The 25,720-nt window shown below is 35.6% G+C and overlaps 1 protein-coding gene across 1 annotated transcript in view; it reads left to right on the top strand.

Annotated features, from left to right (window-relative positions):
• The window catches only part of LOC115426450 (protein FAM102A-like), a 46,576-nt gene that overhangs the window by 1,104 nt on the left and 19,752 nt on the right, over window positions 1-25,720 (top strand). The window contains exon 3 of the mRNA XM_030144580.1: window positions 25,312-25,432. Coding sequence (XP_030000440.1) covers window positions 25,312-25,432 — 121 coding nt within the window. The remainder of the gene's footprint in view (window positions 1-25,311; window positions 25,433-25,720) is intronic.

The raw sequence follows: 25,720 nt of genomic DNA, 5'->3' as shown, positions 1-25,720 counted from the left end.
ACTGGTGTGAGCAAAGGGTGCTCTAAAAAGGCTGCTACTACCAATTGAATAGTTGTGGATTTCATTGTTAAAGGAAAAAATATGATTGTATTAGTGTTATTAGTTTTATTACAACAGTCTGTCTCTGGCTTAACCTTTTAAAGACCTAGAACTGCTTTTGTGTCAACGTCCCAAAGTTTTTTTTTCCTCCTAATCGAACCTTTAACTTATTTATCACCATTCTTTCGAATATTATCCTTTACATTTTGCATTTGTCAGTGTAAATCAGGTATTTTTCTATTTTTAATTCACTGATCATGTAGATATTCATTCAAGTTCAGAGTAAATTTAAAGGTTATTATGTCAAAACAGACAAAACTGAAGAAAAATTTAGTTTTACAGTAAAATACATCATTAATTGAACATAAAACAAGTGTTTCCTTCCACTGTCATTTATCAAACTACATGGGTTTTACTGGTGAATCAATGTTGTAGAAGATGACAGTGTTTACACGTTCATTACAGAGCCTCTGAATGTCCAAATGGATCATATCTGATGACCATGAAAGGATTTTACACCAATTATTTACATGCATTGATATAATTAGTGCATCAACAGGTGTTAAACAGATCAGTAGATGCTTGTGGTCACTGGTGGTTGTTCGGGTCTTTAGGAGTTAAAGTTTTTCTCTTGCATAATAAATATTTCATACAGGATTAAGTCTTTTTTTTTTTTTTTTTTTTACTATTTTTTGCAGCTCATATTTCAGGTTTGCTCCAGCTGGGTAATGTCAGACTCTTGAGTTTTTCCTCTGAGTCACATTTAAAGGCAGGGTGTCAACATGTTAAAGACTTGAACTGAAATAAACTCCTCTAAAATGACCGCTCAACCTCCTCCCTGTCTGCTAAACTCAAATCTGACTTGTGTCTTCTGCTGGTAACACTGTGTCTGGTTAAAGATGTGATAAACAGTTTGACAGAAAACCAGAGCGCAATTTCGTCAGATTCCTGGGCTGGTCATGTCCTCACTAATGTCATGTAATACCAGATTCCCTCAGTGGACCTCGATAACATCGGCAGCTTTCATCTCTTCTCACTTCCTCGTCCTGGATTCATTAAGTCAGATTATTCAGCATTGAACGACACATTACACGTCTGCCCCACTTGTTGAGAGGGAAAACACAGGAAACAATGCACATGACCTGAAAATTATAAATATGGAACACTTCGTCCTCTGTTATTTTGGTTGTGTTATTAACCCTTTCTTGAATTTACTCACAGTGTCAAGGTAAAAATGATGTAGTAATGATAATGATGTAATGATAATGGTAAAAATGATGCAAAAAGACAAATAAATGTTAACAACGCAAGATGATAATAAGGTAAAACTTGCAACAAGATGGAAGTCACGGAAAAAATGCAACAAAATGAAAATTAAACAAAAGGTGCACATGATAAATTTGTCACAAAAGATGTAAATTGATGAAAATGATGTAAGACGCATCAAGATGAATATAACTTAAAACATGCAACAAGATGGATGTAACATAAAAGATGTAAAAAAGATGAAAGCGACACACCGAGATTAAAAAAAGTAAATGATGTGAACAAAAACTGTGCAGACTAACACCAAGAGTTTTAGCTTTCTTTGTGTGACTTGATTTATTCATAGAGAAACACAGGCCAACTACAATTAAAACACACCCATAGACAATAAGATGAATATTTGCGCATGTAAAGTTCGTCACTGTTTTACTTGACCTAGCTAACAATTGCGACAAAAGCCTGGCTGTCTTCCTTCACTCTGACCTACTGAACTGACCTCCACCTGTAAAACAACATGAGGCGTTCTGTGGTTCAACAGCTAGGAGTTTCACTGGCGGAGGATCAGAGAGAATGTGGAGGTTTGTATTTTCAAAAGATGCACCAAGAAAAGTTCTGGTAAAAGATGCAATGAGATGAAAATGACGTGAAAGACACATGGAGAGGAAAGTAACGTAAATCCTGCAACAAGATTAAAATGATGTATGTAATGACAATGATAAGACACAAAAAGAGACTTAAAAAGTAATGAAAAACACACAAAAATCAAAAATTCAGTTAATGATGCAAGATGAAAGTAACATAAAACCTGCAGGAGATGGAAGTGATGTAAATAATGCAACAAACGTCAAACATAATTCAGCTGAAAAAAAGATATAAAGAATTGATTCTCGTGAGGTACAGTATTTAATTGAGGGCTGTTTCGTTGTCTGTATTGGACGATGACAATAAAGACTGTTCTATTCTTTGAGGGCTGTTTGTTTATGGATAATGTCGAATTGATAAATAAGCTGTAATTATTGAAGAAAATTTATCATGATCATATTGTGCATAATTCAGTTAATGCATTATGTATTAGTTGTGGGCTGAATGCTAAATTAGGAAAAACATATTGTTTGATTCATTTATTAAGTTAGCTTTTCGACCGTGCACATTCAGACACGTACTTGAAGATAGATTCTGTATGTTTAAATGTTATTTTGTTTTTGTGTTTTGTTTTTTGCTTTGTTTTGTTTTATTTTTTTTCTTTGCATGTTCAAGATAAATAAACAAATAAATAAATAAAAGTTGTATAAAGATGTACCAAGAGAAATGATAAGCGTAAAAGATGCAGCAAGACAAATGTGACATATTGAGATAAAAAAAATGTAAAAGATGCAAACAAAATGTATGTGCAGACTAACACCGGCAGTTTTATCTTTGTTTGTGTGACCTGATTTATGTATAGAGATTAAAAAAAAAACCACCCAAAAGCAACAAGCTGAATATTTTAGCATGTAAAGTAAGGTACTGTTTTACTAACTTTAACATTTACAAAAAAACAAAAAATAAAATCCTGGCTGTCTTTCTTCACTCTGACCTACTGAACTAACCTCAACCTGTAAAAAAAACAACATGAGGCGCTGTGTGGTTCAACAGCCAAGAGTTTTACTGGCAGAGAGTCTGCATCTAACACGTTTCTCAGATGAAAGGGCTGCTGGGAGTTTGAAGGAATGAAAAGATGGTGCAGTCGGAGGGAGTGTGGAGGTTTGTGTTTTTCAGACGGGCCTCTAGAACTCCAGATGCTTAACGTTTCCCTTCCTTCCTTTCCTTTTATTCCTCGTCGACGTCTGTGCTCACACGTACCATCATCCTGGTGTGTCTGACAGATCCTGATAATCTTCATCAGCTCTTGTGTTTATGTTTTTTTTGCCTTTCATCACAGAGAAAAGAGCTGATTGATAGTCTAAGTTACACAAACACAGTGATGCCATTGGCTGAGTGAAGCTTCAGTGGGCGGGGCCAAAGATCTGATGCAGTGAATGTTTAGACGGTGGGTGATTCAGAAATATAGCATGGCAGCGAAGTGCATATAAAATATAATCATACAGGTCAGTTGTGGTCAGTTGAAGTCTCCTGTGTTGTACAGAAGAGCATGGAGTGTAGCTATAAATAATTTCCAGGCCTGAATAACCACGGACAAATATGCATATTGTGATTTCTAAATTTGCTGCTAAACTGCAATCTTATGGCAGTTACGTCACAGCACGACAGTTTCTTCTTCAGTTTCAACTCATAGACACTTATGCCGCGTTTCCACTACGCGGTACCGACTCGACTTTGGTACCAGGTACTATTCCTGAAGACCGTTTCCATTACAGGATACTACTGACTTTAGAGTACCTGGTTGTCATAGCGATGCAGCACATAACTTCCATGACGTCTGCTCAGAGTTGCTGATAAACTCGTTCGTTGCATGTTGCCCCGTCAAGCTCGTGCTGAATCTTTCCATCGGCCGAAATGTCTGAACCTCCTCGACCGACCACAGTGTTGTTTTGCGGTCTGTCATCATGGATTAGCCTACTGCTACATTTACTGTAATCTTCTGAATCTTTTTTTTTTTTTTTTAAATGGCGTGTTGCACATTAATGACGCAGAGACTCTCAGACCAGTCAGTGGTCTGCAGTGTTTACATGTCACATTTTAGAATCTCTTCACCCATTATGGAACCTCGGCTGAGCAAGTACTAAAAAAGTAGGACTGTGTACCAGATTCCAGGTTCTTTTACGTAATGGAAACGCAAAGACGTAATATGAAACGTGACGTAATACGTAACCACACAGGTACACACTGTGTTTACAGAAATAAATATGTTTTTCCCGCCTCTCCTCCTCCTGGGACGGAGAATTGTGATGTTTGGTGCATTTCAATGACGTAAAGGTCAGATAAATGCGACCTGGCAGTTCAGACTGAAGTCGCATTGCAAAATATCAGATGCGAATTGGATTTAGGACCACATATGAAAGTGTCCGAGGTCAGATTTTTAAAAAAATTAGATTTGTGCTGTTCAAACTGTCTTTAACAGATTGGATACACACACATATGGACAAAAAAATCGGATTTGGACCACATCTCCCTGTAGTCTGAATGTAGCCTTAGTCAAAGATTTCACCACTTTACTCTGAATCTGTTCTTTCAACGTAAATCTGAAGAATATGATAAGCTGAAATGGGTCTGAGTGATACGTCATATTAACTCGATTCATTTAAGTTTTGTTGTTGAGTGGTTGGGAAAGCCAAAAATTGAAATGACTGATTCCTTCCAGCAGCAGCAGTAGTAAGTAGAGGCCGTGTCTGTTTCCATGGAGACCTCTGCACGTGTGCACTTTGCTGGTCAACAATAAGCTGAGGTAATGGCAGTAGCAGCTGCTGAAGATGATGAAATACCAAAGAAAGATCGTCATGTTACTTTAGTGATGTGGAACAGAGAACCATGCAAACCCTGTACGGAAGCAAACAGCATTAAGCCTTTTAGTTCTGACTAATAATGCACTTTGACAGTGTTGTTTAGTCCATATCACACGTACTGTGTATGGTGTATAGCTTTAAGAAAACACTTTTTCTGAGTTTATGTAGACTGCAGAACATTTTAATGGTTGATGAGAAGTAAGTTTGCCCCTAAGTCTTAAGTTGTGTTGCTGTAGAAAGTTGTGCGATAATTTAGGATAATTTCATAATTTTTTATTATTGTTGGTGCAGTATTTTACCACCTCTTAGCTTTGGTTTTCAGTGTTGAAATGATCATACATATTTATTTCTCAGTCTCATTTTTCAGATACAGCAAGAAAATACAGGAAATATGTGCACAGCCTTAAAAACACACAAAAAACGAGAATTTAATGGCTTCTATAGGCTGATGTTCTCATGCCACGAAGGCATCTAAACTTTAAGAAATGGTGGAGAGGTGTTGAATGAAATTCGGAGTAAGGTACCAGAAGATGAGGGCAATAAATCTCAAATTGTCTTAACAAAAGAATTAAATGTTAAGTAAAAAGGGAGGTCAAGCTAAATACTATGAAAATTGGTTTTAACGTAATGCAGAGAATGAGAAATGTTGGGATAAGACTTTTGCACAGTATAGCATCTAAAACACCCAAAAAGCTTAAAAACATACATGGGAATAGTCATTTTGGTTAGTTTAGATGCGCTGTATCTAAACCTCATAATGTTAAAACACAAAACTATCGCAGAATCAAAGACGATGTGTTTATAAGGAAGAAGTTGCTAAATATAGTCATGATGTGTGTGTGTCCATGTTGTAATTGGTGACTGATCTGTTTATTTGGGCATGAAGATTCTTTCCAACTGGTTTCTTCTTTTTTAGAAATGTGAAATTTGATCCTGCTTTAGAAAATCATTTTTAACATTTGGTCTTAACTCTTTGGGGCCCACCGTCACGGCCCTGTGACTGAATTACATGACATTTTCAACATGACCGTAGTTGGTCACGTAGACCACTGGGGACAGTTGCATTCGAAATTGCGGACTTGAAACACTCTCCCACTTTTGATTTGATGCTGATAGAGCAAATACAACCGGAGATATGATGATTTGAAACCAGAGGAAACAAACATGAATAAAAGTATGAAAATGAAGTGGGGCGGGCGTTATATTTCTTACCATATCTTTGTCATTTTTTTGTCGTTTTTCAAAATGGAAAAAACTGTCCAAATCTGTGGATTCTAATCCTACTATTTGGAACCAATATTCACTTTTAAAGTCTTTGAAAAGGTTCATTAAGCATCTTTGTGTTATTTATGTGATAAATTATATCAATTTGTCAAATCGGATTTTAAATTTTTTGTGTGTTTTTTGGCCTTTTATATTGATATAGTAGGTCAAAGTGAAAAGAATAATAGGCAGATGATATAGATGAAGTTGCGCTGAAAAAATAAGATACCAAACATGGGTATAATAAACATTTCTTTATATAGTATATAAAGGCAAAATCAAAAGTACTAAAAAGCGGCCAAAACAGGCTCAGACCCCTAAGGGTTAAAATGCAGTTCAGTTCATATAGTAAAGCCTATTTGTGAAGCTAAAACTCAACCTGCTGCAGAAATGGTCCCCTGCAGTTGGACAGGCAGCCATGTGCGAGGCCTCCGTCCATGCAGGGGTCACTGTCCTCAGCGGAGGTTACATAACAGCCCGGCCCCCCCTCATCTCAGTTATCATCTGAAAACAAGGCTCTGTCAGAGGAGGAGGCGATGGCGGCACTCAGATTATGTCACACATCTGACAGACTGGCTCTTTGTGCGAGTCCGCCCGGGGCCTCGCCTTGTTGTGGGTCGCCCGGGGGAATTAAGGTCCAGCTTATCCCGAGTCTGGGTGGGAGCACGGGGATCACATGCTGGAAACGATTTGTGTTTGTGATAATGGCCAGTCGGTGTGGTCCGCAAGGGATGAAAATGGCTTGAGAACACGTTTCATGTTGGGGTCAGTTATCAGTTTTGGCATCTAATGTCAGTGTTTTGTTCGTGTGATCATCTTTAAATCTTCTGTTATGATCTGAAGGGGCTGCAGAGATTTTTCATGGATTATGAAACTTTGAATGTTTTTAAACCTAGGGCTGAAATACATGACACGGAGCCGTTTCATTTCAGTCAACATTGACAGGAAGTGAAAAGTTTCAATAAGGCATTTCTTGTATTTTTTTTATGTTTTTGTATTCATGTTGGTTTGCTAATGTTTCTATGTAGTGTTAATGTTCCAAACTCACCAGCAGGGGGAAGACTCATACGAGAACACGCTTAGAACCAAAAGCACCAACGAATCAACCCTATGTATCCGCAGACTAGTATCAGTCACTGAATAAAATATGAAGCTCTTTGTTTCCACACATCTGTATTATGGTATTGTCAAGTTTTCTTCTTCAAACTAAAACTCAGAGACGCTTATTTTAATAGTTGCTCAAAATAACACTGTGTCTTACAGTCTTCACGTGCTACATCAGCTCTGTTAGCTTAGCTTTGTTAGCTTAGCTCTATTGATAGACAGAAAACAGCCACAGTAAAACTAGTGATGTCCCAATCTGGATTTTTTTGCTTCCGATCTGATTTTCTGAATGATTAGTTTTGCCAATACTGATCCGATACCGATACTTCTTATTATTAAATTTAGATTTTATAACAAACATGAATTTCTGGTGTATAGTTAGTATCAAAATAGGTCTTCCTAGCATTAAAATTAAATGTAAAATTAAAGTATTGCCCAAAGGTTTTTATTATGTTTCATAACGTAACCAACATTTTTTTTTGTTTTGTTTTTTTTTAACAAACTAACACTAAGTTTGGTCGTATAAAGTCCAGTCCAATCCAGTATTTGTGTATATTATGCCTCTCGTAAAATTTTTTTGAACTTTGAACATAAAATTTTAAATGTAAAAAAAAAAAAAATCAAACAATCAGGTAACTTAGGTTTTACATATAAAAAATCAGGTAAGAAATAAAACTTTTGTACATTCAGCTTTCATTCAGTATTCACTACATTCAAGAGTTAATCATCTGCCATTTTCAAACAAAGTTGCAACACATTTAGTGCTTTAATTGTGAGAGTCTGCTTTTCTTCACCATACACTTTGGTAATTTTAATAATCTACAGTGTTTGTCTCCATTTCAGGTTTTCACAGTTTACTGATATTTTATAGATTGCGATAAAACTATAGCTACAGACAAACGGATGAAAATAAAACACTGCAGTTTAACAAGTAAAGACACAAAATTACCAGGGGTAAAAAAATACGACCCTGATAATTCTGCTTTTGTCTTGGTTATGATGATGTAACTTGTTTTATGACGGATGTTCCAGCAGACAGAGGACTTTCTGTGAGATTCCCTTTGGTTCAACATGGGGTCGTTTCATTGCATGTAGTGATATAACAGTGCCGGCATGGAAAACAAGCGGAAAACAAGCAAAAAAACATCCACTAGCACCGGAACAGTTACGTAAAACCTTCATAAATTTTAAGGAATGCGAGGAAAACTGCACATTTTAACAACAACATTGCAGAAAATGTAGATTATTTTATGCTTACCAGTTTATATGGTGTTTTTTTTTTTTTTTTCAACTAATATTTACTCCATAATCGTAAGAGACACAAAAATATCTATGAACTAATCAGAGATATTGTAATACACAAATAAACTTCACTAAGAAACTGCAATTAAAACATATTGGACATTAATCTACAATCAATACCATTCAGTTAAAATGGTTCAAATACCGTTTAATGAAAATCCTGCAATGTCAAGCTGCAACAGTTAGTTATTTTTATTGGAATGAGTATTTGTTTCATCTCCAGAGTATAGGAAAAAAGCAGAAAAGGCCTCTCAGACCAAGAAAATATGACCAAAATGTTTGTTTTAAAGCTTTTTTTTTTTTTAACAGAGGTGACACACAAATGCATGTAAGAATTAGTAACATACACAGTTTTGGTATTCTGTGCCTAAAAATGTACAATTGTCAAAACAAATGGATGATTTCTTTGCTAGATTGGTGTGGTTTTTCAAGTAAGATTTTTGCTATTCTGCTGTCTGGGTTTTAATTATCAAAGGAGATATTAGTATTGGAAGGTTTCCTCTAAATCCAGCTCCCTCTACAGTATCCACTGAGTCACATTTGCTGATGAATAATGTGTTTTCACTTGCTGTAGCTTTGTAAACCATATGGTCTCCATCCTGACTTGGCACAGAGGACTGGGTTTTTTCTTCACAGCTGCATGAGTTCAGGGTTCATCAGCAGCTACGTCTTGATTTTTAGCTGGAATGTTAGGTTGTTGTTTTTTTTTTTTTTTTTACATTTTTGGATCATGAATCAGTGAGTGAGACATGACCCTTTTTAATAAGTAATTATTCTAGGTGATTTTCCCTGACAGAGGAGTGAGAGAAGATGAAAATAAGAGTTGACAGGAGAAGACAGAGGGGATTTTTTTCATGTTTAAGTCCGTGAAAGGTTGGAACTGTCAGGGCTAAAACGATGTGATGAGATTCCAGAGTGGTGAGGCTTTTCATATGAAGACGGAGTGAAACATCAGGCTTTGAGTTTGACTGTTTCTGATGTGGAAATGTGAACAGTGTGTGCTGATTTCCCGTTCATATTCAGCAATGACAAAACCAATTGGTAGTTACTACAACTGGAAGCGACGCAATGTATGTGAAGCAATATCCTGCCTCCAGTTGGCTCCCATTCAAAACCATTTATATCTCTTTACACTCAAAGTCTTGAATATCTACTATATGGGTATTGATTTTTCATGTCCAGTGAACTAATTTCTATTTATATACATTAAATCACAAGTTTTTTTTCTTTTGGCTTTACTCTATAACTTTCTTTCCAAACTTACTGAGTAAATAGCATTAATTCTAAATCAGAGATGGCAAACATACGGTCCATGGGCCAAAACCAGACCACCAAAGGGTCCAGTCGGGTTCTGTGGGATGAATTACAAACATTACACTGAAGATAAAATCAAACGAGCCTGTTAAAATCATTTTAGTTCAGGGGCCACGTACAGATCAATATGATCTCAAGTGGGTCAGACCAGTAAATAATGATAACTCCAAATTTTCCAACCCAGCTTTATTTGTAAAGCACTTTAAAACAACCGCAGTGGATCAAAGTGCTGTACAGAAAAATAAATAAAAACCAAAATAAAATAATAAAATACAAGAATAGATTAAAAGATATAGAACAACTGCACAAAAAACCCAGTGCTGTACAGAAGAATAAATAAAAGTTAAATAAAAGAATAAAATACAAGCATAGATGAAAAAACATAAAAGGCTGTACATTGTTATTGCTGTGTATTTAAAAGAACAAAAAATAAGAACAATAAACCAATGCCAAATAAAACAATAGAATAAAAATAATGCATTCAAATATATATCTCATATGGTTTCAAAAGCCAAGGAGAAAAAAATGGGTTTTAAGAAGGGATGAAAAAAAGATTGTCTTTGATTTAATGTAAAAAAAAACAAACAAAAAAAACGAGTAAACTTACCTGAAAGTGTTTACGTTTGCAACTTATCTGTCACAAAAAATGTGAATAACCTGAACAAATATGAACAATCTTAAATGTCGTAAGTGCAACTTGACCAGCTTTACTTTAATATTTTGTGTATTTGTAGACCCACTGTGATCTGTACGTTGTAATGCACACGTGTAAATGATAAACTGAGGCAGAATATTGTCAATATTGGGCTGATTTCCTCAAAAAATTTCAGTTTGTGGTTCATGTTATTCACATTTTTTAAGGATACTTTGTAGATGTAAACATTTTCAGAATGTAATTTCACTTTTTTTTTTCCCACTGTTATCATTTTACTGGTCTGGTCCACTTCAGAGTTTGACAGCCCTGCTCTAAACCCTGCTTCTTTTTCAACATTTTGTCAGGTTATTTACTGACAAAACGTTGCAGTGGTTGTTTTGTTTCTGTGTGAGTGGGTGTCAGTTTTTTGTGGTGATCGGTTCTGGTCTGATGGACATTTGGTGTGTAAATGAGCTGAAGACACGTGTGGAGGGAGGGAAGGAAGGTGTTCAGAGACGACAGAGTACGCGAGCGCACTGACAGATCGAAGCGCTTCTCGACAGCTGTTTCCTGTTTTCATCTCACTTTTCCAGCCGTTAGCGTTTTGGTGGGATGTGAGGGAGCTGTTTTGGGGGGTTGGCCGTTGTTCCTCTGCTAGTATCAGACCAGGTAATCAAACTGAACTTCCACTGTAGAAGAGGAATTCCTCTGAAATGGATTAGTAGAGCTTCTTTCATGATATTTATTTAGCTATTAAGTAACCCAGAGGGGCTCTTCATAACCATTAAAAGTGTGTAATCTGTGCAGTGGTGCAGTAATGTCAAAATGTTTTTCATACAGTTTGTTTTTAACCCATAAAGACCCAGAAATCCACTGGCGGCCAAAATCACCTACCGATCTAAACTGTTTAATACCTGTTGATCCACCAATTCAATCAATACATGTAAATAATTGGAAGAAAATACAGTTTGTCATCTTTTTATGGTCTTCAGATATGACCCATTTGGACGTTCAGAGGCTCTGTAGTTGCCGTGGAAACACTGTCATCTTCTACATCATTGATTCACCAGTAAAACCCATGGAGTTGGATCAATGACAGTGGATGGACACACTTATTTTTATATTCAGTTACAGATATCTTTGCTGGAAAAGTCACTTTTTCTTCATTTTTCTCGGTTTTGTTAAAATAATTGAATTCAATAATAAATAAATTCTATATATAATAAATGAATACAGAGATTAATGTTATAATAAATGATGATAAATCACTTAAGAAAGGTTAAATAGAGAGAAAAAAATCTGCCACAAAAGTAGCACTGGGTCTTTATGGGTGACTTTTTTTTTTTTTTTTTGTATTTCATCAACTTTAGCCCTAGATGAAAAAAACAAAACAAATACTCAACAAATAATGCAGTGCATGAGAACCAATATAATAAATGAAATGGACTGTTTTCATATCAATATTTAAGATCTGTTGATTGATTCACCCCTCATTCGTCCGTTTATTTAGTAACATCAGAAGTCACTAGTGATATGAAATGGTTCACTTCCTGTCTCCTAAGTGGTTGAGGATAAATTGAAGAATATTAACAATGTCTACATACAATAATAGTAATAATAATAATACAGTAATACCTTTTTACTTACCTGCTTGTTTTTACCTCCTCCAGACGAGACTTGAGTTGCGAGAAAGTTTGTTGCTGAGCCAAAGACGGGCCTCAAACAAAGTCCATTTTCTTTTATTTAGTGTATTTTTGTGTATTGTAGCATATTTTTTGCATGTTTTTTTGTATTGTAGCATGTATTTTTTGCATTTTTAGTGTACTGTAGAATTCTTTGGATTTTTAGTGTGTTTTTTGTGTACTTTAGCATTTTTATTTTTTTTTTCATTTTTAGTGTTTTTTTGTGTATGTTAGCATATTTGTTTGCATTTTATTCTACTTTAGTGTATTGTAGCATTTTTTCTTTGCATTTTTAGTGTGCATTTTAGCATATTTTTTGCATGTGTTTGTGTATCATAACACATTTTTTGCCATTTTTTAGTATATATTTGTGTATTTCAGCATATTTTTTGGCCGTTTTACTGTATTGTAGCATTTTTTTTGCATTTTTAGCATGTTTTTTTTGTGTATTTTAATATATTTTTTGGGGGCATTTTTAGTGTATTTTTAGTGTATTGCATTTATTGCATGTTTTTGTGTATTGTAACATTTTTGGCAATTTTTAGTGTATTTTTGTGTATTTTAGCATATTTTTTGGCATTTTCAGTGCATTGTAGTGTATTGTAGCATTTTTTTGTACATTTTTAGTGTGTTTTTAGTGTATTTTGGCACATGCGGTAAACTGTCTTTCAACATACAACATGCTGTGTATGTAGTTGAGGGTGAACATGGTCCGAGTCCTTCCCCTCCTGATGCCCGTCCTGACGTCATCCCTCTGCCTGCAGGATCCGGCTGCTTCCTCAGCACTTTGCAGTCGGACTGTTTATCTGGTTCCTGGATGCGACCCGGCCCGGCCCAGCCCAGCCTGGCTGCTGTTTGTGTTTCTGGGCCCCCAGGAGCCATGCAGTCAGGATGGGAGATAAGGATCCCATACTGCTGCAATGCTGACGTGATGACTCATCACATGCTGGGGTCCTGGAAGGTGGGGGGGGGCTCCGGTTCTCAGACCCTCTGTGTTTACTTTTAAGGCTTTTTGCTGAGTTTTCAGATGCTGCTACAACTTAATTTCGTCCTCCTCAGTCTGAGCTGGACCAGAGTAAATCACTGTTGTCGCATTTGTTTTGTTTAAGCAACAGTCACGTGGATGCACAAACAGACGTATCCCTGGATAGTGTTTTAATAACACGTCGCGCTGCCAGTTTACACATTTTTGGCAGCAGGAAGAAGGTCAAAACAAATCTGATTCCAGTTCCTGTAACTTAAGCTCGGCGTGGTGGATTTAATTTCTGTATGTAAGGTTTTCCAAACATCAGATCAGTATCCAGAACCAGTGCAACCCTCAGAACTCTTTGTTTCAGCCCTGCTTTGTCTTATAAATCAAAATGAAAAACCCCATCGGGACTCAAGACGTTACAAGGCAAGTTCAAGAAAAACTCCAGTAAATCTAATTTTTTCCTGGAACATCACCATCAATGGCTCTTCTTCATAGTGGTTCAATCTAAACAGTACATTTACTCAAGTACTGTACTTACAATTACAATTTTGAGACGCTTGTACTTTCCTTTTTGTGCTAGTTTGTACTTTAACTCTATTATATTGTACTTTTTTTCACTCCGCTACATTTATTTGACACTTGGTTACTGAGTTTCTTGTGACTTTTATACATGAAAAACGTATATGATGAAGACCCAGTTTGCTTAATAACTGGTTTTACTGTATGTTTTGCAGGAGTTAAACTTGTAGTGGAGTATTTCAGCACTATAGTATTTTTCCTTTTACTTCTGCTTCTCCATCCAACGTCTTTTGTCATTCATTTATTAATCATATTACTGTCCACTCATAGCTGCTCAAACGTTTCATTCTACTGATGTGACGTCCAACTCTCTGTCTCTGTTACTATTCAGCCTCCATGATTAGCCCTTGGGGATGACCAAATTTCTGATTTTGCGTTTAATTCCAAGTTTTTGGCTATAATTTGCTCATTTTTCACTAAACTGCAGATGTTTATCCTCTTACGAACAAGTATTAGGAACCTGATGTACTCGCTTTGTTTTCCCAATTGAAGGGGAACTGGTCCAAAAGGGATAGTTAGACAAGTTCACCTAGAAAATGCAAAGCAAAAAAAAACAAAACAGTTTCACAGGAAACTGGTGAACAGATGGATGTAGGTATTTGAATCCCTTCTGTCTTCTGTAAGTCATATTTTTTGCCAAATTGTGATATGTGTGTAACTTTCCTCTCCTAACACTTCCCTGCAAATTATTTGGCTTTTACCAAGAAAAAAAAACTTAAGATTTAGAAGTGTTAGATAATTTATCTTGTTTTAAGAGTTAATGTCTTATTTTAAGTGTTCATACATCTGTAGACATGCTTATTTCTAGATTTAACAATCTTAATTTAAGAAATCTTGTCAAGTGAAATGATTTTGCTGCATGGACAGATATTTCACTTGTTTTGAGGACCTTTTTCCTCATATTTAGTGTTTTCATCATGTTTTTAGATGCCCCTTTTTGCAGTGTACTTAGATTAGATTAGATTAGATTAGATTAGATTAGATTGAATAGAACTGTGTTGATCCCTTGGGCAGAGCCTTCAGGAAATTGAGGATCCAATAGCAACACAACACCAAATGTACAAATATAAGAAATATTATAAGAAACTGGTCATATAATAACTATAAAAACAGTAGTGAAAAAAACAGGCAATTGCACATTAGAAAGTACTAGTAGTAACAACAGATAATATAGTAATAATAATAAATAACAAAAGTAAATAAAGTGATAACAGTAATAGTCAACGATATACAGCTCTGGGAAAAAGATAAGAGACCACTGCAAAATGATCACTTTCTCTGATTTTACCATTTATAGGTATGTGTTTGAGTAAAATTAGCAATTTTGTTTTATTCTCTAAACTACTGTCAACATTTCTCCCTAATTCCAAATCAAAGTGTTGTTATTTAGAGCATATATTTGCAGAACACGACACATGGCTGCAGGTGTTTTCCGACCTCAAATAATGCAAATAAGAACAGTTCATATTCATTTCTAAACAACACAATACTAATGTTGTAACTTGGTAAAAGTTCACACATCAATATTTGGTAGAATAATCCTGATTTTCAATGACAGCTTTCATGTGTCTTGGCTCTCCTCCATTACTATTGGATGACTTTATGCAGCTCCTGGCAGAGAAATTCAAGAAGTTCTGACATGTTCCATGGTTTGTGACCATCCATCATCCTCCAGAAGTTTTCAAAGTGGGTTCAGGTCTGGAGATTGGGCTGGCCATGACAGGGTCTTCATCTGGTGGTCCGTCATCCACACCTTTTATGGACCTAGTTGAGGTCAGGAGCATTGTCCTGGTAGAGGAACCAGTTCTCAGAGTTTGGAAACATTGTCAGAGCAGAAGTCCAGTAGTTTTCAATAGTTATTTTTGGATTCCAGTTACTTTGGTGGTACAAATAGCACTGTTTTTGCCTATTGCAAGAAGATAGTGATGTCCGCAGTAGTGGTGTTAAGACTTCTCCTTCTTAAATAAGACATGGATCAGGTGTTTATTCAGTAGAATAAGGTGTGTTTGTGTTGGAATTCAACAGACACAAGAATAAAATGGTTGTCACACATGCAGAAATGCTGATTTCACCGGAAATTGCAGTGATCTCTTAAATTTTTTTCCAGAGCTGTATATGTAAGTAATACAAGTATGTAAATAAGTAATAATAATAATAGTACTGATACTGATTAATTTTTCATCATTGGCTGTGACCTGAAAAAGTATAACTTAGCCAGTTATGCTATGAGGCAAATGATTTGAAACTTTCCATGTCCGTTTCTCCTTCCTCTCCTGGGTTGTTTTATTTTTTCTTTGAGGTTTTCTGTGGTAATAAACCTCTTCTTCATCTTCGTTTCCTCTTCTACCACTTCCTACTCTGTGCTGATTAGTGTCAGGTCACGGGGGTATTTGGATCCACTTCTCATTGCTCTAATCTAGCGTCTACTGTACTGTCGGCCCCGTTGCTTAAATTGGCGTGTAATTGTTGATAATGATGGAATTTGAGGCTGCTCTGCTTTTGAGGGTCAGTAAATGCATGCAAGTCCGTTAGCGTGCAGACTTTTGCTCGGTTTCGGATCGTTTTGGTTTGAGGTTGAGGATGTCAAATATTCAGTTCTCACAGTGAATTTCAGTCTGGTTGTTAGATAGAAGATGCAGATTGAGGACGCACCCTTCTGTCTTCTGCATCCGACGTGTGGGAAACATCAGGTTTTGTGCCCAGCTGTGGGAAATTATGTGTGGTTGAGGGACACAGCAGTTTTCTGTTAAAAACACACTAATTCGGTTCAACTGTACGACATGAAAGGATCGCCTGCAGCACAAACGCATGGAAGAGGACACGCACAATGGCGGCCTTTGTATGTGTTTTTCTTAGCAGGCGTTTCAGGGCTCTGTTTATGTAAGCTGTCCTCACTGGAGCTGCTCTAACTCCATTATCTCTCTACTGTCGCTCTAACCTACTTTAACAGTCTATGAAGAGAATCAAGTGCAGCCTCTGTTTGATCTGTTATATTCATATGGTTTAGGACAGGGTTGTATGCAAAAATTACACTGAAGATATGAACAGTCAAGGATGTCTAAATACATTTTAGTTCAGGTTTCACATTAGGGCTGCATGATTCTGGCAAAAATGTGAATCAAGATTTTTTTGCTTAGAACGAATCACTGGCACGATTTTTTTCACAAAATGTTTATTACAGCAGCAGGCTCACCCGTTGTAAAAACGTTTACCTTTGGTTGAGGAAAGAGGCGGCGGCAGTTCTGCATTTGTGGGCATTTGTTTGTAATGCAGCCTGTGAAATAAAATGCTTAAGAATTGTCCGTGTTTAGAAATGAGATCGCATACACGTGTGAATCAAGATCGTGATCTTTTAACGATTAATCATACAGCCCTATTCCACATACAGACCAATACGATCTCAAATTGGTTTGACCAGTAAAATGCTATCATAAAATCCTATAAATAATAACAACTTCAACTTTTTCTTTTTGTTATTGTATAAAAAGAACTAAAATTACGCAAAAATATTTACATTTACAAACTGTTCTTTCATAACTAATGTGGACCACCTGAAACATAAGTACAATTTTAACAACATTATGTCTGTTATTAAATGTTTTGTGTTTTTGTAGATTCACTATGATCTGTAAATTGTGATACACATGTGTAAATGATAAACTGAGATAAAATATTGTTAAAATTACTCTTATTTTTCTCAAGAAATTTCAGGTTATTCGTGGTTCTTCATGTTATTCACATTTTTAAAGGATACTTTGTAGATGTAAACACTTTCACCATGTAATTTTACTTTTTTCACTGTTATTACTTTACTGGTCCGGCCCACCTGAGTTCATATTGGGCTGAATGTGGCCCCTGAACTGAAATGAGTTTGACACCCCTGGTTTGGGAAGTTCAAGAAAGCATGACAAAAACATCTACATGAATCAAAGTAAATGTAAAGATCTATACTTCCATCAAGGCTGTGTTAAAACAAGTATCTCAGTTGGGTCAGGTTCTGGTTTTGCTGACCAGATAGTTTATTTGATTAATACCACATTAAGGCCTTTATTTAAAATTTAATTTGTATTAGGGACAGGCCTGTATTTATTGTCTCCTCTGTTTAATAAGCAGGAAAACCACTGATTGTGGTGTCTTTTTAATTAAACTGTCTTTTTCTTTTTCAGTTAATTTAGATTGTGTACCTTTGATGATTAAGTCAGTAATGGGCTTTATGTCATGTCGGCAATGTTTTATTAACACAAGGAAGAAATGCATATGAAATTGTATGACAATAAAACAATAAAAAGTAGTGGCATAGAGTTAACACAATAGACCGTAATGTTATTGATTGTTTTAGAGTGTTTTTATTGTCGATATCGACTACAAAATGTCAGATCTGAGTTACAAGTACTAGACAAAAGCCGGGGCTGCAGAAATCTGCTTAAATGTTAAGTCCACATTATGGACCAAAAGCACAAACACTTGTCAGTAAGATGAAGAAAAAAAAAAAAGACAGAATAAACACGGCGTGCACATGTTGTAGGTGAGATAAAAACACACCGGCGGAGGCCTTATAAAAACGTCATCGGCTGAAAGGGAGAGTGTTGGTGTGAGCGTGTCCTCCTCTGGGTGGATTTGAGGAGTGTGAGGTTTCCATGGAGCCTGAACAAAGCCATCTGGGCTGAGGAATGTGGTCTGGGATCACTGCAGGACCAGGAGTGTGGGGGTTCTGATAAGAGCTGTGTGTGCTCTTGTGTTTCTGCACTTCTGAGAAACACCAAGGCTTCCAGGGATACAAGGATGAAGAGTCTCTGTTTGGTACCAGCATTAAAGTTCAGGGCTTAAACGCTGTATTTCATAGTTATTTGCTTTTGTACTAGTTTATACTGTTGTTGGGTGCTTGTGCAAGTCTTGAAAGTCTTAAATAATATGGAACGCTGTTGTACAGACCTTGAAAAGTCTGGTATTGTGTGTGAAAGTCTTAGTAAAGTATGGAAAAAAGTTTCACTCATGGTCAAATTTTAGAGTATGCTCAAAGGCACATAAACTTGTAAGATAAATGCACAAGGAAAATGTATATTAAAAAACAAAAAAAAAAGTAGATATAATTGCACTAAACAGTCAGTACTGGCATGATTGTAGTCAAACTTGTTTGAGTGATATTCATGCACTTTTGTGATTTTCATATGTTTTGAAAATGTTTCTGTCAGTAGAAGGCAACTTACTCCGAATTATGCTTTCATTCATTTATACATTTATTGAAATTAACTTTTCTACTCCACAAAATCTCAACCAAAAAAGTAGGAACACAAGTATAAAAGTAGATAAGGTCAAGGTCTTGGGGAAACAATTGCAGTTTTGGAATAAGTCTGGAATTTTTATTTTGATAAAGAGCAAACGCCTTGTGTTGTGTATGAACTTCTGGAGTCTTAAATTTTCAACATTCTCACCATCTCTAAATAAGGTGCATTAATTTCAACACTGATTTTAGTGTGTAATGTATATACAAAAATAATGACATTCACATGAACCTGAGCTCCACCAAAATGAAAATAACATTGTAGCTGATTTTGTTGTTGAAAACTGCATATTTTCAGTTTTTTAAAGACAGAAAACACCTGAAGGTGACTGTAATGGTATTTTATTGACTAAATAATGATTCTAAAACATTTTTTCTGATAAACTGTATCATTTGACCATTCATTGCCAACAACAGACTAAATATCATCAGGACTTTAATCTTAGGTGTAACTGCAGTGTAACTTTTTCACTTCTGACTGTTTCAAAGTGACTTCAATCAGTGTTTTACCTGATAATTTACCAAATTTGCACACATTTATGAAAGGATAGTTTGCAAACCACAGATTGTTACCGACCTGATGATTTTGATGAGTAGTTGTTATAATTTTCTGTTTTAGTTGACTCTCTTGGCTCTCATCATGTGGTTTTCTGTTGTAGCCGGCCACTGTTAAAATAAAACCTGTAAAAAGCCGTGGTACTCTACCTGTCCAGAAGCAACAACAACATTATGAACATCTCACTATGGAACATCTCACACATAAGTATTGTGTATCTTCTAACAAGTTGGCGGGGACCAAAAACAGAGATAAAAATTGAGCAAATTATTGGCTGTGTAACTTCTGAAGGTGTAAGAATTGAAGTGTTTGTGCTCAAGGATGTTTTTTAAAGGAGTGATATTTTGCTTTTTCAAATGGAATTATGCATTTTCCAACATTTCCCTGTGGTCTACATAAACTGTGAAGGCTCCGCTTGGGTCTGAATTCTTCATTAATTCAACTCCACAGGTCCATCTTCAACCCTATTTCTGAGTAATGACACCAGAAAGGTGGTTTGGAGCGCTGGCCCTTTAAATGCACATGAGCCACTTCAGGCCCCGCCCCCTCCAGGTTGTTGGCTGTGCTGCTCTGTCCAGTTCAACCAACAACTGAACATTTTAGGTAATTGGCTCGAAATTTGGACATACTTTCAGTATGGACTACAACCGCTGCTGCTGACAAACAATTATGTCGTACTCAGAAATATTTGTCGGAAGTCTGGACCTTATATGTGCAAATGTCGTGACGTAACTAGTTATAGATGTAACAGATTAAGCAGGAATTAAAACGGGTTGTAGAAATCCACTCGATTTGTGCCCAAATTAATATAAAGATAGGTTTGCAGCACCTGGAGGGTTCAAATTCAAACTTTTTTAACTTTTTGGGTCCAAATACACAAATAAATGAACCAAAATTAAAGTGGGTTTACATAAATATGACCCCTTTAATGGATTAGGTGTGGTAATGACCTGTTCATGGCTGATAAAAGAGTTGATTTTTTTTTTTTTTTTTTTTTTTTTGAGCAGCTGCAGTGAAAGTGTCCATCACTGCTCATTAGTTCGACTCCTGCACTCTCAGTTAATGTTATATCTGATGTGTAATTACAAAGGCGTCATGCAGTTTAACGCTGTTGAAAAGGTCCACCGCTCCCCCAACTCCCCAGACCGAGTCCAGTAAATGAGCTGTTTGCAGAAAGACTGACGGCACATTTCAACAAATTATGGTTCTTCTAAGCAGGACGGTATTTAACTCTGACAAGATGATGGTTGTACTCTAACTAGGCTCTCACTGAAATACTGTTAAAGACTTGGGAGTAGTTGACCTGTAATTGGTACATAGCATTTTAAGAAACATTTAGACTTTGATTTCTGGGACATTTCCCTTTTTATTATGCCATATAATAAGGATTATGTACCACAAAATATAGATTTTTATGTGAAAAATATGTCTCTTAACCTCCTGAGACCCAGGAGAGTAGAAGTTTTAGGGTTTTTTTTACATTAAATAATAGGGATTGGAAACAGTATAATGCAACAGTTTTTTAAGATACATTTTTAAAAAATTTTTTCTACAGAAGGTCCTTTGCAGTAGACAGCATTTTATTTTATTTTAATGTTTTTTTTTTATTTTAAGCTGTGAAACTCTTGTCCTTTACAAAGGACAAAATTACTTTGATGGGTCTCAAGAGGTTAAGAATAGAATAGAATAGAATAGATCTTTACTGTCATTGTTACAGGCACAATGGAAATCTGTTTAGCAGCTCTATCTCACTTAAAGTGTGAAAAAGACTGTAAAAATATAATATAAATAATAATAATAATATAAAATATGACACAAAATACTGAGAAATATTGTCAATGTACAAAAACTACAGAGATAAAATACTAAATTCTACTACAATGTACAAAACATTAACTCTGTGATACAGATAAGAATTATATCCAGCATATAAGGATACATACATTACAAACAGTAAATTATTTAATTGATGGCAGTAAAAGTAAACATTTGTTATAGTCTGTTTTACAATACCCTCAGTTTACAGATATGACTATATTTCTACTCTTTATTCCAGTTTTAGTTGTTGTCAGTAAGTGAAAATTGTAATTTTGATCACTGACTAATCTGTTATCTACAAAATGCCAGATAATTTAAAAAAAATTTGATCTTACATTGGCAACAGGCTGTTGAATTAAACCAATTAGCTTGGAATTAGCGCGTGGTATGTGCTCTTTCTCAATACATACCACACAAATACAAAAACAGATTCATCTTCGTGCAGAGTTTCAGTGACATTTCTTAGAAAAGCGTCCGACTACATGTGACACGAGCGTTTGTTTTCAGGAACAAACAGATCAGTGACGCTGCCTGTTGCTACACCAACTGCTGTTCTCCCACCACTTTGTCAGGATCAGGATGTATGGACACTTAGGCGTTTTCCACTGGCATTTCTAACCACACAAACTGTTTTCTCAGATGCCTGAAGACCATTGTGCAGTTTCCTTCTCAGGTTTTAATGTCACTAAAGCGGCAGCGGAAAAGACTGAATGACAAACTAGTTTAAGTGTCGCTTTTCCTTTAATTTTTTAAGACCTTTGACCAAAATGCCAACATTCTGTATGGTTGAGGTAATGCGGCATTTGTGCCATATGGAGTTACTGTATTTCTTAGGAAGAGTACAATATGCATTACAATCGTCAGTGTATAGAGATATGTAAGGGTGTATAGGGAAAACAATACGTAGTGACTTCTGAAATTAAGGAAACACTGTAGAAAGCCACTGTGCACAACCTCTCCAGCAGCAAAAAACAGTTTGATACCAAATCATCAACAATGTTAAACATCTAGAACACAGGTGTCAAACATACGGCTCACCACAGGATCCAATCCGGCCCATGGGATGAATTTGTGAAATGCAAAAAATTATACTGAATATATTAACAATCAGTGATGTCAAAATCATTTTAGTTCAGGTTCCACATACACACCAATGTGATCTAAAGTGGATCAGACCAGTAAAATACTATCATAATAACCTATAAATAATGACAGTTCCAATTTTTTGTAGTTGTTTTAGTATAAAAAAGTAAAATTACATGAAAATGTGTAGATTTAGAAACAATCCTTTCACAAAAAATGTGAATAATCTGAACTGAAAGTGAAATGTCTTAAGAGAAGTCAGTGCAATTTGACCAGTATTCTGCCTTTTACTAAATGTTGTGTGTATTTGTAGATCCACTGTAAGTTGTAATTCACATGTGTAGATGATAAACAGAAGCATAATATTGTTAAAATTACACTCATATTTCTTAAGACATTTCAGGCTGTTCATGTTATTTACATTTTCAATGAAACTTTGTAGATGTTGACATTATTATAATGTAATTTTACATTTTCCACTGTTATTATTTTACTGGTTCGGCCCATTTCAGGTCATATTGGGCTGAATGTGGCCCCTGAACTAAAATGAGTTAGACACCCCTCATCTAGAAAATGTTTTCTCAAGAGTTGATGCAGACCAAAAACAGATTAAAAAAAAAATCATTAAGTAAATTGTGACCTCTAAGTGCTAGATGTGTAAAGATGTAAGCATTCGTCCTTAACAGACAGGGTGTGGTAGTGAATATTCCCAGAGAAACCTTTGTAATTTCTGGGAAACTGATGATGTATAATGAGCACAATACCATAAATATAAAATCTATGTTAATCGGTTGGCAAAAAAATTACACGAACATTAAATCTATTGATATTTAAATATCGAAATGTTGTAGATTCAGTGAAACTCAGTGGTTTTGACCTCTCAAATGCCCAACTTTGTGATATGAAAATGTATTTTTAGTTGCTTTAAGTAATTCCCATTTATAGAATATGTACATGTATATGACTAAAAATGTGAAAAAGAAGTGAAATATCCCATTAATTCCAGTTTTAGTTGTTGTCGTATTGTGAAAATGGTTGTTTTCATCACTAACTAATGTCTTCTACAAAGTGCCAGAAAAAAAAGAATAATAATCTTACATTGGCAACAGGCTGTTGAATTAAACCAGTTAGTTTGGGATTAGTTTGGAATTAACTCACTCACTCACTTAATTAATGAACTCTTTCTCAATACATACCACACAAATACAAAAACAGATTGTGTAAAAAACATGAAAATGTGAAATATCACATTGAGATCAGATGTGACACATGCAACCATTTGCAAATTTCTCCCTTTAGAGCTGATGCATTGGGAAGGTGGTTTACAGTCACAGAAAAAATTATTAGACCATCAAAAGTCATCAGAAACAATGATTATGCAATCAAGTACTAACTCCTGTGTGTATCATGTGATTAAAATAGACAGAAAAGAAAACATGGAATGCCTAAAAGCACTTGTTTGTCAGTACAGTGCCATAGATATTGATGGTAGAACTGAAGTGATTTTGGTTATTATCAAGAAAACATGGAAAATGGATAGATATCAGCTCTGAAACTAAACTACTATGAGCTATAGTATTTTTGCTATTATCATTATATTTGTCCAAACAAATGTACCTTTAGTTGGACCAGACATTAAAATTAACAAGAAATTGAAGAAAACAAGGGGTGGTCTTAGAATTTTTTAAGCAAGTGTATATTGTGTTGTCACTTTTCGACCAATGAAGTACATTGTTGTTCGCTTAGATACAGATATGGATCTCACTTCATTATGTGTATTTCAGCAAATCACATTTTATTTAATCGTGAAGAGTTGAGAAAATGACAATGTCTAATTTAATGTGTCTGGTGTTAAAGGCTCAAATGTCATCCCAGGTCTTAAATGCATCTGGATTCAAGAGGCTCATGAAAGATGGCCTCTTGCAGATTGTAAACATGGGACTGTTTCCAATCCAGAATATGTCTAATGTACATAAAGAGCTGGAATCAGGATCAGAAGTCATGGGAATCACCCCTGTAATAGTCAGTTTTGGAAAAAGTTGCTCACGACATTTTTGTAGAGCACAACATTCTTCCCATGTTGTATGATAGATTCGATCCTCAGTGGACAGACTGACCACGAGGCTTTGAGACAGTGGTGACACAACTGGAAAAAATGTCTTGTTCTGAAGATGGAATATGTAATGAACAAAAACAGTCTTTCAAACCCTTTTATTTGACCTCATACATCAGGAAAGAAGTTATCCCTATATGGACTCCCATTGTAACAGAACATCCTAGATTTCTTTATGTTGTTTTTGCAATAAAAGTGTCAGAAAATGTCCTTTCTGACCACGCATTTGCACCTTTTTTCAGGAAGAACTTAACATTTGAGACCTGGCCATTAATTATCATTATTGTATGTAATAAATGCGTAAAACAGTATTTTATAACTGTAAATGTGCATAAAAAAAACTTTATGAGATTAAAGAAATAACCTTTTTAAATATTTTCCATGTGCTCAAACATTTTTGTTTGTCTTGATCATTCTGTGTCCATGTTACAGCTTCTTATTTTTAGTTTTTCTAGGCAGTTTTAGCCCGTGTGTCCTATATATCTACATATATATAAATATACATATATGTCTATAATGTTTACAGCTAAAGTACCACTATCAATTAACTACATAAACTGGAAAAATACAGATTAAAACAGTGGAAAAAAGGCAAAAGAAAAACAACAAAAACACAGTAAAACTCACTCGTAGAACACTGCAAAACAGCATTATCATTATTATATACAAATATTGACAAGAATTCACTGAAAAAACACTTTTACGGTAATTTGAATGACAATGTATGCAGAATTGTGGTGTTGGGCAAACCCAGTGTTTTTTTGTTGAATTGTTTTTTACATGTTTCTGCTTTAACAGTTAATATCAGCCTGTTCATTCCTGAGCTTTATATATTTCTTTCCCTCTTTGTTGTTCTTGCAGAGAGGAAGTTCAAGAGAACTGTGTCCGCTGGAGGAAGAGGTTTACCTTCATCTCTAAAATGAGCGCTAACCCTCACACTGGAGTCCTGGACCCTTCATTCTGCCGCGTTTCTGTCAGGAAGGTACGACTGGGATAGAAAAGTTAAAATCAGATCAAACAGAAAATCAGAAGTTGGTACTTTTAATTTATTCTTTATTCATGCTCTGTGTTAAAGATGCATACGTACACAGAGCGTTCTGTTGGTCCTCTGTGTTCATTACGTCTGTATTTCTGTCCATCATCTGGGAGCTTGTGGATGTGAATCCAAAGAACATGGGGGAGTACCACAAGGAACCATGGGGGGGCAGTGTTGAGATTTGAAGAGAATAATTTCCAGAAATTGTGGAACTTTTCAAAGAGACTGAGTTAG

The sequence above is a fragment of the Sphaeramia orbicularis genome, chromosome 9, assembly GCF_902148855.1.
Source record: "Sphaeramia orbicularis chromosome 9, fSphaOr1.1, whole genome shotgun sequence".
NCBI classification, from domain to species: domain Eukaryota; kingdom Metazoa; phylum Chordata; class Actinopteri; order Kurtiformes; family Apogonidae; genus Sphaeramia; species Sphaeramia orbicularis.
The sequence above is the reverse complement of the archived record's forward strand: the minus strand, read 5'-3'. Positions and strand labels throughout refer to the sequence as shown.